Here is a 15,804-nt window from a genome sequence, read left to right as displayed (position 1 = left end):
AGAGATGGAGTCTTTCCATCTTTCCCAGGCTGGTTTTGAACCCCTAGGCTCGAATAATCCTCCCATATCAGCCTCCCAAAGTGCTGGGATTACAGCTGTGAGCCACCGCACCTGGCCCAAACCATTTTTTGATCCATTCAGTAGATGTCTAATGGGCACTCACTGTGCCTGGCTCTTTTTGGATATTGCTGAGACACAGGAATAAAACAATATAGCCTGTGCCCTCTTGGAGCGCACCTTCTTCTGCACGACCATTCACGGATTCATTTGGCAAACACTTCTCATGCTGGGGAGTGGCACCCACAGTCAGGAAAGATGTCGTCTGTGTTCCTGAGGAGCTCGGAGTAGGCAGAGGCTGTACTGCATGACAGCTAAGGGTATGGGCTTTGGAACCAGGCAGCCAGGTTCTGCCTCTTGCCAGCTGTGTGATCTTGGGTGAATCCCCTCCCTCCCTGAGTCTCACTTTCCCTCTGTAAGATGGGGGAAGTAATGATACCTACTTCGTAGGGTGGTTGTGGGAATTAAAGGAGATTTTTTTTTTTTTGAGATGAGTCTGACTCTGTCACCCAGGCTAAAGTGCAATGGCATGACCTTGACTCATTGCAACGTCTGCCTTCCAGGTTCAAGTGAACCTCAGCCTCCTAAGTAGCTGGGACTATAGGTGTGGCCACCATGCCCGGCTAATTTTTTTTTTTTTTTTTTTTTTTCTGAGGTGAAGTCTTGCTCTGTCACCCAGGGTGGAGTGCTGTGGTGTGATCTCAGCTCACTGCAACCTCCGTCTCCCAGATTCAAGCAATTCTGTAATCCCAAGTAGCTGGGCCACTGCACTCCAGCCTGGGTGACAGAGCAAGACTCCGTCTCAAAAAATAAAAAAAATAAATAGAATGGTCCACTTGCAGCTCGGAAGAGGGGGCCATGTATTCGTAGGCTCCTGTGCCCTATGAGTCGGTGTGCCTGTGGCTGCCAGTTCCCTCTCAGGACTGGGCTGGTGTGCCAGGAAGCACCAAGAGCATCCCATGTCGGATGTCAGTGAACCCAGGGGTGGAATCAGAGAGAGACGTCTGCAGGTGGCCAAGGCAGCAGTGACAGAGACCACGCACACTCAACGCGAGAGAGAGAGGGAGGGAAGGAGAAAGATCCAGACAGGAAGAAACAGGGAGATGCAGGGAAATGACAGGAGAAGAGCCTGGGGTGGGAGGGAGGGAAAACAGAACTGCTGGATGTGCAGGATCAGCCCTGCCACCCTTCCGGCCTGGGGTTCTGCCGCACAGGACCTTCTGCTCACAGTTCTCCCAGGGACGTTTGGAACCGGATCATTCTGGATACCAGGGGTGGGGTGTGGCTTCATTCTAAGCATGGATGCCTGAGGGCACTGGGGCTCTGTCTCCTCAGGGATCCTTGAAGAGAAAGGCCAAAGGGATACATTAGTAACTAAAGTCTGTCATTCACATAGTGTTCTTTCTTCCTGTTACACATTTCTATGAATTTTGAAATATTTATGATGTTATGTTTACCATTTTGATCTCATGAGGAATACTCTCCCGACTCCAAAACTTCCCTCTTCTTTACTTGTGAATCTCTGTCCTCTTTCTCCAGAAACCTTACCAACTATTGATATTTTTACCGTCCCCTTGGTTTTGCCTTTTCCAGAATGTCATGTAGTTGGAGTCATGTATTAGGTTGATGCAAAAGTAATTGCGGCTTTCCCATTCTTTAAATGCCGGAAACTGCAACTAGTTTTGCACCAACCCAGTATTATGTAGCTTTTTCAGATGAACTTACTTCACTAATTAACATAAAGTCACCCTGCTCTGCCGCCTTTCTGTGTGTCTCATCCAATGAAGGCATGCCCTCACAGTCTTTCTGATACATGCCATTGTCTTTTCTATGCCTTGTTGGAGAACTCCTTTAAATCACAGAATAATATTGTGTTTTATGGATGATTTTTTTTTTTCATTCACCTCTTGAACATCTTGCTTCTAGTTTGGGTGGTTATAGATAAAGCTGCTGTAAACATTCCTGTGCAGGCTTTGTGTGGACATAACTTTTCATTTCAGCTGAGTACATACCTAGGAGCACAATTTTTGGATTATATTGTGAAAATATGTTAGGATTCATAAGAATTTGGTGGATTTCATAAGAGAAATCATTTGGTTCTGGTGTTGTCTTTTTGGAATGTTCTTAATGTCAGTTCACTTAATAGGCAGAGGCTGTTCAGATTGTCTGTTTCTAGTGTGACCTTGGGAAGATTATGTCTCTCAAGGAATTGATACATTTCACCTAGGTTATCAAACTGTGGGAATAGAGTCATTCATAACAGTCCCTGATTATCCTTTTAATGCTCAACAGTTTGGTAGACATGGCCCCTCTTTCATTTCTAATATGAGTAATGTGTGGTGTTTTTTTTTTTTTTTTTTGCTTTGTTAGCCTGCAGAGGTTTATTAATTGTAACAATTATAATTAATAATTATAATAATTAATTGGGAATTATCGTTGTTAATGTAGATGAACGCACATCCAGGAAAATGTTACCAATACTGAGCAATGATGGCAACAACTTGTTTTTTCAGTTCTGGATAGGACATAGGCATTTATCCAGCTCTCTGTCCAAATACACACACACACACACACACACGCACACACATACACATGCTCACGCATTTACTATGAATAAAATCTATCGTATTCCTATCATTTAGAAAATCACATAATCCGGCTGGGTGCAGTGGCTCACGCCTGTAATCCCGGCACTTTGGGAGGCTGAGGTGGGTGAATCATGAGGTCAAGGGTTCGAGACCAGCCTGGCCAACATGGTGAAATCCTGTCTCTACTAAAAATACAAAAAATTAGCTAGGTGTGGTGGTGGTTGCCTGTAATCCCAGCTACTCAGGAGGCTGAGGAAAGAAAGTCACATAATCCATTAGGTGATATTCCAATGTTTATTTAACTCATAACTTCTATAATACATTAATTTGAACTTACAGAAATAAAAAAGCATTTGGAAATTGATCCCAGAATACAGAATATTTCTATAGGAAACAAGATGTGAACCATAAGACTCAATGAGTTGGATGGTGGCAATAATTAATACTTAGGACTCAATTTATAAACTAATCAAATTAGATTAAGTATAATCATGAATTGTCCCATATTTTTCTCCTATGACTTTGTATAACGCTTTTACCGAGTAGAGTGTTCCTAAGTCTGCCCACCCAAGTAATTTTCTTAACCTGTTTTTTGTTTTTTTGCAGTGGGGGCTTATTTGGCCTCCCCAGGATGGACTGGAGCATCAGTAGTGCCCGGGTTCATCACAGGACAGATACTCAAGACACTCTTATCACCATTAGGTGGACTTGGAGGAGCAAAAAACGGGCGCAGTGGCTCCTCAGCAGAGACACTCCTGAATATATAGACATGGGAACCACCTTCAGCGTCAAAAAAGGAAACATTCTGCATGCCCATATCCAGAAAAATCCCCACTCGCTGTAACTTGCGGTCTACGAAGAGGAAAGTCAGCGGCACCGTGCTGGCAGAGAGGCGGCTTCCATCCCTCAAACTCACAGTCCAGAATCCACGCTCTGTGGTCAGATGGATCCTCCCTTTGCGGTGAACAGATTCTCTGCAGACTCCCAGGTCCCATTCTGCGCTTGTTCCCACATCCACCTCCCAGTAGTGGCGGCCACAGGTAAAGCGAGGGGAGCCCAGGACACAAATGGACACGTCAAATCTCTCGTGTCTCCTTTTTCATTTCTGATTTCTTAATTTATTTGGGTCTTCTTCTTCTTTTTTCTTAGTTAGCCTAGCTCACAGTTTGTCAATTTTGTTAATCTTTTCAAAAAATCAACTTCTTGGCTGAGAACAGTGGCTCATGCCTGTAATCTCAGCACTTGGGAGGCTGAGGTAGGAGGATTGCTTGCAGCAGTACAGGACCAGCCCGGGCAACATAGTAAGACCCTCGTCTCTACAAAAAATAGAAAAATTCACAGGGCATGATGGTGTGCACCTATAGTCTCAGCTACTTTAGAGGCTGGGGTGGGAGGATTGCTTGAGCCTGGAGTCCAAGGCTGCAGTGAGCCATGATAATGCCACTGCACTCCAGACTGGGTGACAGAGCGAGACCCTATCTAAAACAAAAAAATGAAAGACAAAAAACCCAACTTTTCCTTTCACTGTGAGTTTTTTAAGTCTCTATTTTGTTTAGTTCTGCTCTGATCTTTTATTATCTCTTTTCTTCTCATTTTGGGTTTGGTTTGTTCTTGCTTTTCAAGTTCTATGAGGTACATTGTTAACTTGTTTATTTGAAAGCATTCTACTTTTTTGCTGTCAGCATTTATTGCTATTAACTTCCCTGTCAGTACTGCTTTTATTATACACCATAGATTTTGGTATATTATGTTTTCATTTTCATCTGTTTCAAGACATTTTTCAATTTCCATCTTCATTTCTTCATTGACCCAATGGTTCAGTAGCATGTGACTTAATTTATATCTTTCTGTAGGCTCCAAAACTCTGTTTGTTATTGATTTTTTGTTATATTTCATTGTGGTCTGAGAAGATTACTTAATATGATTTCAATTTTTAAATATTTTTGAGACTTGCTTTGTGACCTACCATGTGGTCCATCCTGGAGAGGATCCCATGTGCTGAGGAGAAGAATGTAGATTCTGCAACTGTTCATCTGTTAGCTCTACTTAGCCTATAATGCAGCTTCAATCTGACTTATTTTACATTATTTTATTTTATTTTACCTAGATGATCTAGGCATTTCTAAAACTGGGGTGTTGAACTCCCTAATTATTATTGTATTAGAGTCTCATTAGCTCTAATAATATTTACTTTCTATATCTGGTGCTCCTGAGTTAGGTGCATATATAATTGTTATATCCTCTTGCTGCTTTGATCTCTTCATCATTATATAATGACCTGCTATGTCTCTTTTTATGTTTTTTGACTTAATGTCTATTTTGTCTGACACAAGTGTAGCTACTCCTGCATGCTTTTGGTGAACATTTCGTTTTTCAACATTAGCAATGAATCCATGTTTCTTAGGGGACAGGGCTGTGAAAACGTATCCCTAAAAGTCCCAGGAGGCTGAGAGGCTGAAGAAAGCTGACAAATCCACTTTCTTAGAAACATTTAATAGGGACTTATGAACAGAAGCCCTGTCTATGTCTCCGGTTGTGGTAAGAGAAGATAGTGAATCCCTGCACCATTATCCCCCAGACCCTCTAGGGCTTATATACCATATAGAAAGGGTGAATTACAAGGGATGTGTAGGATAATTGAAGTAGAGTAACGTCAAGGTTGTTTGACCAAAGGGCAGGATTCATGGCAAGTACCTGCTCTTACACAGAACAACAGGTAAACTGGAACTCTTAGAGGCCTCCTGGAACAGGGGTTCATCAGAGGCCAACACGGCAAATATCAGCACCCAAGATACAGTTGCTTTGGCCTCCACCCTTCACCCCCACCCCCAGTCCAGCTCTTACAATCTCATGTGCCCTCCTCTTCCACGATGGGCCCTCAGTCTTTAGGGAGGATGCTTGATATGGTATACTTTTAGCAGCAGGGCATTGGCAATGGAAAACAGATTGGGCCCAGTGGGATTCCAAATAAGGGAGAATCACAAGCTGTTGAATCATCTCTAGTCTTGGAATGAGAAAGGCACCTTCCCCAGCACAGAATGGGCATCCACTGGTTGTCTGATGGAGGCTGTGTCAGAATCCTATTCAGTTAGGAATCGGGGCCAGGTGACACTAGGTCAAGGCAGGGTAAATGTGACTTGAGGGCTACAGGCAGGAACAGGCTTTCACAGGACTCAGCTACCCTAGACCCCATCTCACCAGGCCCTACTTTCTCCCTCACTCATGTGGCTCAGCCCCCACCTTGTGCCCCTACAGCCTGAGGTCAGAGACACATTCATCCCAGGGTACCTGTCAGCAGGTGAGGTGGCTTTGGGAGATGCACTTCCCAGCCCTCTTCATCAGTCCTGGGCACTGTCAGGCACCCCCCTCAGTGTTTCCAGCACAGGTGCCTTCACCAGAGCTGCTGGGTGGCCAGGTCAGGCCTGGACAGAGCCATCTTGCGGCAGATAAATGTGTTCTTTTGGAACTTAATCACAGCCACCCCAACCCCAAATCACAACCTACAAGTTGGAAGGAAACTTAAGGGTCCTGATTCTCACCACTCTTTCTGGCCCCATTTCATGGATGTAAAGGCTGAGCCTCTGTAGCAAAGAGAACCATGTTCGTCTCCACCTTCTCAATGGCCCTGCTGGGTAGAACGCCAGACTCCTCTCTCGATGTCCCCCTGGGTGCTGTCCCAAGACTAAGCCCTCTCTTTACTGCCTTGTAAGATATTATAGAAAACTGACAGGACAAAAATAAGGAAACAGGAGGATAATACAGCTAATGTTGACCCACCCACAATCAAATAACTTTTTTTTTTTTTGATACAGAGTCTGCTCTATCACCCTGGCCGGAGTGCAATGGCACGATCTCTGCTCACTGCAATCTCCACCTCCCGGGTTGAAGCAATTCTCCTGCCTTAGCCTCCCGAGTAGTTGGGATTACAGGCACTCACCATGCCCAGCTAATTTTTCTATTTTTAGGAGAGAGAGTGTTTCACCATATTGGTCAGGCTGGTCTTGAACTCCTGACCTCAGGCGATCCTCCCGCCTCGGCCTCCCAAAATACTGAGATTACAGGCGTGAGCCACTGCACCCAGCCTCAAATAACTTCTTCTATACAGTTGTCTGAAACAAATTGCAGATATCATATCTATTAGTCTATATATTCCATTCGTGTCTCTAAAAATATGGACAAAAAATACATCATTACAAACCTAAATAAAGATTATCAATAATTTTTTTTTTTGACATGAAGTTTTGCTCTGTCGCCCAGGCTAGAGTGCAGTGGCATGATCTCAGATCACCGTAACCCTCATCTCCCGGATTCAAGTGATTCTCCTGCCTCAGCCTCCCAAATAGCTGGAATTACAGGCACTCGCCACCACGTCTGGCTAATTTTTGTATTTTTAGTAGAGAAGGGGTTTGGCCCTGTTAGCCAGGCTGCTCTCAAACTCCTGACCTCTTATGTTCATCAATCAATCTCTTGCTGGGGTTCCCCTAGGAGGAGGTGAAATGACCCCAGCTCGCTGTTCCTCACATGGGTGCTGCCGTGTCACTGGCTCAGGCTCAGCTGCTGGGTCACCAGTAGAATGGACCCTTCCTCCACCTCAGCTCAGAGCACAGTGATGATTCGTGACTTTCTTTCCCAATAGAACTTCAAATCTCTGAAGACGGGGGGTGGGGGGATGTGCTTGAGTGTTTGTACTCATGGTCTTGTTCTAGAAGTGACAAAGCTGGAACACAATACCTCTATGCATGAAAAGGTTGTCACTTGTCACAACTAACAGGCTTTCACCTCACGGAAATTTTCTTCCCTTGTGCACTTTTCCCCTGGCAGTGGACATGGCTGCACTCTTCCAAGAAGCAAGCAGCTGTCCCGTCTGCTCAGACTATCTGGAAAAACCAATGTCCCTGGAGTGTGGATGCGCCGTCTGCTTCAAGTGCATCAATTCACTGCAGAAGGAGCCCCATGGGGAGGATCTACTTTGCTGTTGCTGTTCCATGGTCTCTCAGAAGAACAAAATCAGGCCCAATCGGCAGCTAGAGAGGCTGGCTTCCCACATCAAGGAACTGGAGCCCAAGCTGAAGAAGATTCTGCAGATGAACCCAAGGATGCGGAAGTTCCAAGGTAAGGGATCTGTATACATTGCCCCCTTCCCACGACCAGACCAGGAAAAATCATCTGTGCAACTGACCCCTCATTCCATATGGGGATTAGCTGCTGTCTGGCACCTAAAATTGAGATGCTTCTTCATCATCAGATTCTCAGCCCTGACAACATACAGAATCACCTGGTGATCTCCAAAAAAGAGGCTGGCTGGGCATGGTGGCTCATGCCTGTAATGCCAGCACTTTGGGAGGCCGAGGCGGGTGGATCACGAGGTCAGGAGATCGAGACCATCCTGGCTAACACGGTGAAACGCTGTCTCTACTAAAAATACAAAAAATTAGCCAGGCGTGGTGGTGGGCGCCTGTAGTCCCAGCTACTCACGGGCTGAGGCAGGAGAATGGCATTAACCTGGGGGGGCGGAGCTTGCAGTGAGCCAAGATTGCGCCACTGCACTCCAGCCTGGGTGACAGAGTGAGACTCCGTCTCCAAAAAAAAAAAACCTGATGTCTATGTCATGGGTTAGACAAAGGATTCTCTAAACTTAGTGTGCTCAGATTACCTGGGGATCTTGTTAAAATGCAGATGCTGAACTGGGAAGTCTCAGGATTGATCCTGCTGGCTTGGGGACTTTGCTGAGTAGCAAAAACACAGAGTAACTTAATTTGAATTTGTCTCTAGCAAAGGTTCCCAGGACTCTGACATTTAAATGGGCCTGGTAATTCTAATGCATGGTGAATATTGGCACCCATTGTACCAAACAACCTCACCCCAGGGTTGAGAAGAGTTGGGAATGGAGCACCTATGGTGTTTGTTTCTGTGAGTGGGGCGAGTTGCAGACGCTGGTCTCCTCATCGGTGTGCCATGGGCTTCAACAGGGGTCCTGGCTACAGAAAATACTATCACTCTCCATAACTCCGGGGAAAAGGGACATTTAAATGAAGAGGTTATGGTCAGCCTGGGCAAAGAATTACACCTATAAATGGTGGTGGGCCCCTATTATGTCCCCGACAGTGGTGGCTTCTGCCCTGACACCCATGATCTCTACTCATCCACCTACCCATACCTGACTGTGTCTCTGCTGAAATATGGAGGACAGACTCACCCTGCCTAAGTCATGTTTGGAACCCACTTCCTCCTTCCTTGTCCATGTCCACTCATCTCATTTCATTCCCTAATTCACCATCAAACAGCAATCAATCTCCTCAAGTCTTACTGTAATCTATAAAATCTATATTGGTGATCCTATCAGTTTTTTGACTTGAAGGATCATATGTTCTGTAGATTTTTTTTTCAGAATGCTCTGGACAATTAATTTTCTTCAGGCCAGCTCACCTGCCTCCTCCATGAGAATTGGCGGCTTCACCTATCAAGCCATTTGACCTTGAGCAAATTATGCAACATCCCTGAGTCCTTTTCATTTTCTGTAAAATGGGATTCAAAGCAGTTATATTATTGACAAGATTAAATGAGGTAATGTGGGTGAAGCTCCTGCCTTTAATAGGGGCTCGGTAAATGATAGATTCTTAATAAATCTTAGAACCATCCTAGAAGTCTTGGCCATGTATCCAGGGTATCTTTGTTCCTGTGTAACTTCTTTTCTTTCATCTGTTGCCCAGAAGAACTATTGAGGTACACAGTAGATGCTCAGTAAATTTTTGTTGAATGAATGGCGGAGCTTCACTACTTTCTTTGTCCTATGGTCTTTTTTTTTCTGAGACAAAGCAGGATTCTGTCTCCTAGGCTGAAGTGCAGTGGTGCTATCTTGGCTCACTGCAGCCTCCGTCTCCCGGGTTCCAGTGATTTTTCCGCCTCAGCCTCCTGAGTAACTGGGATTACAGGCACGCACCACCACGCCCAGCTAATTTTTTGTATTTTTAGTAGAGATGGGTTTCATCTGGTCTCGATCTCCTGACCTCAGGTGATCCACGTGCCTTGGCTGGGATTACAGGCATGAGCTATAGCACCTGGCCCTTATTGTCTTACAATAGTACTTTACACCGTGAGCTTTGCTCTAGGAGATGTCCTGAGAGAGCCTGTAAGAAATTTGGCCAGGTAGATTTGGGAACTGCTATAGATTCTAGCCCTTTCCACAGATGAATCATACATGTTACTGTTTTAGCACCTTAGAGAAGTCATGGGGAGAAGAAGTCTCCCTAGCCTTTTAAGCTTGGTATTTTCTAATCTCATTTGACTGTATAGGGTAACATCGTGCCTTGATGATGCTGTGATGAGGCTTCTAATGAGTTAATGTGTGCCAAGCATTTAGGACAGTGCTGAGCAAAGTGGGTCCCACAAAGGGGCTGCTGTAAGCCCGTCCATCCTTGTGCAGATATTTTTGTGGGAAAGATTTCTAGAAGAGGCACATTCAAAAATTTGATGGGATCAGGTGTGGTGGCTCACACCTGTAATCCCAGCAGTTTGGGAGGCCGAGGCAGGAGGATTGGCTGAGCCCAGGAGTTTGAGACCAGCCTGGGCAACATGGTGAGATCCCATCTCTGAAGAAAAAAAAAAAAAAAAAGTTGATAGATTCCTCAGAATTACTTTTCAAAATCTAATCTGCCATGATCTAAAGTTCGTTTCTCCAGGAAATAGATAAGCAGCTGTTTTCCTGTACCACATGTGTTCTGGATCCTTCTCCTCCTCCCTCTGCACCATAACTGAAGATGGGATGGAGCATAACTGAAAGTCACCCCTCTCTTCTCTCTCTTGCAGAAGCCTGGCTACAGATAAGGGACCAAAATGACTGACTCAAAATATTTCACCACGACCAAGAAAGGTATTACTTGTTTAATAATGGGCCTTGTCCTATGCTTTCTCTTCCTGTCCCTTCTGTTTTCCTCCTATGGCGGTAGGGAGTAGGGGTGGGAATGAAGGCCTGGAAACATGTGGCAGGAATGGCCTAGAGCTTGTGGTAGATCTAGAAAATTGAACTGTTGATGATGTAAGAAATTGACCACTCCTTTTAGAGCTCAGAAAGGGAAGAACATTAGCTCCAAGTGCTAAAATAATTATGTTTTTGTTTCCAGGGGAAAGAAAACACACAATCCTATCAGCACCCCCACAGCAGAGAGAGAGTGTGTGTATGTGTGTGTGTGTGTGTGTGTGTGTGTGTGTGTGTGTTTCCGTCCATGTACCTGTGTGTCCTTATCCAACGGCACATGTTTTTCTTTTTTTTGAGATGGAGTTTCACTCTTGTCGCCCAAGCTGGAGTGCAGTGGCGCGATCTTGGCTTACTGCAACCTCTGCCTCCCAGGTTCAAGTGATTCTCCTGCCTCAGTTTCTGGAATAGCTGGGATAACATGTGCCCGCCACTATGCCCAGCTAATTTATTTATTTATTTGAGACTGAGTTTTGCTCTTGTTGCCCAGGCACGAGTACAATGGCACCAATATTGGCTCACTGCAACCTCTGCCTCCTGGGTTCGAGCGATTCTTCTGCCTCAGCCTCCCAAGTCTTGGGATTACAGGCATGCACCACCATGCCTGGCTAATTTTGTATTTTTGGTAGAGATGGCGTTTCTCCATACTCGTCAGGCTGGTCTCAAACTCCCAACCTCAGGTGATCCACCAGCCTCAGCCTCCCAAAGTGCTAGGATTACAGGTGTGAGCCACTGCACCTGGCAGTTTTTCGTATTTTTAGTAGAGATGGGGTTTCACCATGTTGGCCAGGCTGGTCTCAAACTCCTGACCTCAAGTGATCCACCCACCTTGGATTGAGTCTATTGAGTAGCTACACTGAAATTTGCTAAGCTAGGCTTATATCGTTGGATATTTTGGTTGTTTCTGCTTTTAAGGAAATGGAGGATGTTGTCGTGGCTGACAAATGTGCTTTAACCCTGTAAGCATCTTTCTGGCCAGCCCTTCCTTCCTCCCTCCCTCCTTCCAAGTGATACTGACACATGCCTGCGGACCAGATGAAAAGAGTCTGTTGTTGGATCAGCTGATCCAGGACCCGAAGTCTGCCCCTCATCAGGCATTTCATGTATTGGTCTAGCTGGTTTTTACTGAGAACCTACCATGTGCAGTGGAAGAGAAACAGAGCCTCTGACCTGGTGTTGCTCAAGGTTGAGCAGGGAAGACAGTGGGTAGAGTAGTAACCACACTGAAGTGTAGTGGGTCCAGGGGGGACTGTGGGAGAGCTCTGGGTGGAGCTGGCCAGATCGATGGGGGATAGGAAGGGGAAGGAGTGAGTGCTGTGCCTGTGACACATTTGGGGAAAGGAAGGTAGTGGGCATGAGCTACCGAGGAGGGTGATACAAGAAGAGGTTAGAGCCAGGCACAGTGGCGCCCCAGGTGGTGGCTTGGGTGGGAGGATTACTTGCTTGAGCCCAGGAGTTCGAGTCTAGCCTGGGCAACTAATTGAAAAAAGAGAAAGCAATTGGAGAGGTACACAGGGATCAGTCTTGTGGAGCCTGGTGAGCCACAGGGTGAACGTAGTGCTGAGTGTATTGGAGTCCCAGGGGTGGGTTTTGTTGTTTGTTTGTTTGTTTTGAGACAGAGTCTCTGTCACCCAGGCTGGAGTGCAATGGGAAGATCTCTGCTCACTGCAGCCTCCTGGGTTCAAGCCATTCTCCCAAGTAGCTGGGACTACAGGCACGTGCCACCATGCCCAGCTATTTTTTTTATTTTGGGGGTGGGGTTTTTTAGTGGATTTCTTTTGGGAAGAGAGATGTGTGGACAGACATGCCTGGGTTCAATGCTCCAGCCAAAGAGACAAGGAAACAGGTTTAGGAAAGCAAAGTGGGTATCTTGGGTAGGCCCAAGCATAGGGATTGAGAGCATGGGCTTTGGAGCTAGCAGACCTGGTTTTCAGTTTCAGTCCTACCACCGGCTGGCATTGGGTTTACGTTACTGAGCCTCTCACAGCCTCCATTTGCTCACTGCGAAATGGAGGGAAATGCAGAGTTGTGAGGATGAAATAAGAAAATGTGTGGGAACAAGTTAGTATGGGACTGGGCTTAGAGAAGGGCTCAGGGGGGCTGGGCACGGTGGATCACGCCTGTAATCCCAGCACTTTGGGAGGCCGAGGCAGGTGGATCACCTGAGGTCAGGAGTTTAAGACCACCCGGGCCAACGTGGTGAAACCCCGTCTCTACTAAAAATACAAAAATTAGGAGGGTATGATGGTGCCTGCCTGTAGTTCCAGCTATCTGGGAGGTTGAGGCAGGAGAATTGCTTGAACCCGGGACGCGGAGGTTGTGGTGAGCCGAGATCGCACCGTTGCACTCCAGCCCGGGTGACAGAGTGAGACTTTGTCTCAAAAAAAAAAAAAAAAACCGTGTGCGGTGGCTCATGCCTGTAATCCCAAGGCTTTGGGAGGCTGAGGAGGGCAGACCACGAAGTCAGGATTTCAAGACCAGCCTGGCCAACATGGTGAAACCCCATCTCTACTAAAAATACAAAAATTAGCCAGGCATGACGGCACGTGCCTGTAGTCCCTGCTACCCAGTATGCTGAGGCAGGAGAATTGCTGGAACCCAGGAGGCAGAAGTTGCAGTGAGCTGAGATGGGGCCACTGCACTCCAGCATGGGTGACAGAGCAAGACTCCATCTCAAAAAAAGAGAGAGAAGGGGTCAGGAAATGACATCTGCCCTCCTAACCTGTTAACGGGGTCCTGACTATCTGTCCATGGCAGGACCAGACAACCCTACTTCCTCATTTGTTTTTCTCACATCATGAAGTTCTTCAGAACAATTGATTTCATGCTTGAGCTCTCATGGAGCAGCTGAATTCCCATTTTCAGAGCTGAGCAACCACTTGTGTCTCAGGAAGTGAAATCCTGAGCAAGCTGTCTTAGAGGTTTGAGGAAAACAGGAAAAGCCTCCATGTGGGAATCCACAAATCCTGCTCTCACCCCGCAAGCCTTAAGTACTCAGGTTCTATTGCACTGAGCCTTTTAAGGGTCTTTTGTTGAGTGAGGGTAGCTGAGGACAGCTTTGCCTTCCACTGGGTTTTTAGCTCCCTGGCTGAGCAGAGCCTGCCATCATGTTTTGGATGCTTTTGTCTTCCTCAGAACCTTTGTAGCTTCCATGGTTCCTGTTGCTTCAATCCAGAGTGGCCTCTAAGTTTCTTTTTTTTCTTGTTTTTGGAGAGAGGATCTCACTTTGTGTCACCCAGGCTGGAGTGTAGTGGTGTCATGGCTCATGGCAGCCTCGACCTCTGGGGTCAAACAATCCTCCAGCCTCAGCCTCCAGAGTAGCTGGCACAACAGGCACATGCCACCACACCTGGCTAATTAAAAAAAATTTTTTTTTTTAAAAACGAGGTCTCACTATGTTCTGTGTTACTCAGGCTAATCTCGAACTCCTGGGCTCAAGTGGTCCTCAGTTTCTCTTTTTTTTTTTAGATGGAGTCATGCCCTGTTGCCAGGCTGGAGTGCAGTGGCACCATCTCAGCTCACTGCAACCTCCACCTTCCGGATTCAAGCAATTCCCCTGCCTCAGCCTCCCGAGTAGCTGGGATTACAGGCTTGCACCACCATACCGCGCTGATTTTTTGTATTTTATTAGAAACGAGGTTTCACTACATTGGCCAGGATGGTCTTGATCTCCTGACCTCGTGATCTGCCTCCCTCGACCTCCCAAAGCGCTGGGATTACAGACATGAGCCACCGTGCCCAGCTGATCCTCAGCCTCTTAAAGTGCTGGGATTACAGGTGTGAGCGATTGCACCCGGCCTACAAGTTTCCATCTTGTTAATTCCTGTCCTAACAGTCATCCCTCACTGTTGCCTGGCCCACCTGAGGCCAGGCGCCTGAAGCTTCCCTCAGCCAACAGCATAGGATGTCTTACGTGCCTCCCTCCAGTTCTTCTGGAAGTTAGATACTGGGAATTGTCCCCTGCCAGGGTAGGGAGGTATCACTCATGCTTGCCTCCTTTCCTTAGGGGAGATCTTCGAGCTGAAGGCAGAGCTCAACAGTGACAACAAGGAGAAGAAGAAGGAGGCAGTGAAGAAAGTGATTGCATCGATGACCGTGGGCAAAGATGTCAGGTGTGCAGGAGTAGGCCTGGTGGCAGCTGGAAGCTGGCTGACAGGGGAGGGTTTATAGCTTGGGTCCACTTCAGTGTCTCCTTTAGGGTGTCTAGGGACCCATGTCTCCCCTCATACAGCTCCCTTCATAAAACTTTCTTCCCAATAGAAGGTTTTGTTTACACAGGAATCACGAGCCCAGACACTGACAGGTCAGCTGGTGATGGAGTGAGTTAACTGGAGTAGGTGGGAAAGGCAGCAGGCGATGGAGTGGGTGTGGCATGAACCCTCTCAGAAACTCCAGAGGATCAGTACTGGCTGGGGAAGAGGACCCAGTGTGCCCAGGTCTTCTGGTTTTTAAAAAGAATGGGAAATCTGGGCCAGGCGCAGTGGCTCACACCTGTAATCCTAGCACTTGGGGAGGCCCAGGCGGGCGGATCACGAGGTCAGGAGTTCGACACCAGCCTGGCCAATATGGTGATATCCTGTCTCTACTAAAAATACAAAAATTAGCCGGGCATGGTGGCGCATGCCTGTAATCTCAGCTACTTGGGAGGCTGAGGCAGGAGAATTGCTTGAACCTGGGAGACAGAGGGTGCATTCAGCTGAGATTGTGCCACTGCAGTCCAGCCCAGGTGACAGAGCGAGACTCAGTCTCAGAAAAAAAAAAAAAAAAAAGAAGACGAAGAAGAATGGGAAATCTGAATTTTTCATTTTAAATCTCCCTGTCTTAAGTGGCCAGATGATATTAAACAAACACTGTGTGGTGCAAGTAAAACACACGTGCAGATTGGATTTCTCTAATTTGTCACCGGTGTGCAGCCTCTGTCGCACCCGATGGCTAAAGCAGGTCGTGTGTAGAGCGGCTGCCGCACCTTGGCTCATGCTTCCCCTGTGGGAGCGCCCAGTGACCCAGCTTGTCTTCTCATCTTTAAAAACCCATTCGAGGCTGGGTGCGGTGGCTCACACCTGTAATCCTAGCACTTTGGGAGGCCGAGGAGGGTGGATCACGAAGTCAGGAGTTCAAGACCACCTGGCCAAGATGGTGAAACCCCGTCTCTACTAAAAATACAAAAATTAGCTGGGTATGGTGGCG

General features: G+C 46.7%; 1 protein-coding gene across 1 annotated transcript; it reads right to left on the bottom strand.

Moving 5' to 3' along the window:
• Positions 1-3,252: 3,252 nt before the first annotated feature.
• Positions 3,253-6,081, bottom strand: RFPL1 (ret finger protein like 1). The gene is made up of 2 exons (XM_063603205.1): positions 6,041-6,081; positions 3,253-3,739 (listed from the first exon to the last, which is right to left on the bottom strand). Exons 1-2 carry the CDS (start codon positions 6,079-6,081, stop codon positions 3,259-3,261), a joined length of 522 nt encoding a protein of 173 aa, XP_063459275.1. The 3' UTR covers positions 3,253-3,258.
• Positions 6,082-15,804: the final 9,723 nt, after the last annotated feature.

This window comes from Pan paniscus, chromosome 23, assembly GCF_029289425.2.
Source record: "Pan paniscus chromosome 23, NHGRI_mPanPan1-v2.0_pri, whole genome shotgun sequence".
Classification (NCBI taxonomy): Eukaryota; Metazoa; Chordata; class Mammalia; order Primates; family Hominidae; genus Pan; species Pan paniscus.
The sequence above is the reverse complement of the archived record's forward strand: the minus strand, read 5'-3'. Positions and strand labels throughout refer to the sequence as shown.

What these genes read in the sequence shown, in the direction of transcription:
- RFPL1 (XM_063603205.1), bottom strand. Translation starts at nt 6,081, where the DNA reads ATGGCTCTGTCCAGGCCTGACCTGGCCACCCAGCAGCTCTG. An exon ending in CTGGCCACCCAGCAGCTCTG is followed by an intron (nt 3,740 to 6,040) that starts GTGAAGGCACCT and finishes GAAATGAAAAAG; the next exon opens with GAGACACGAGAGATTTGACG.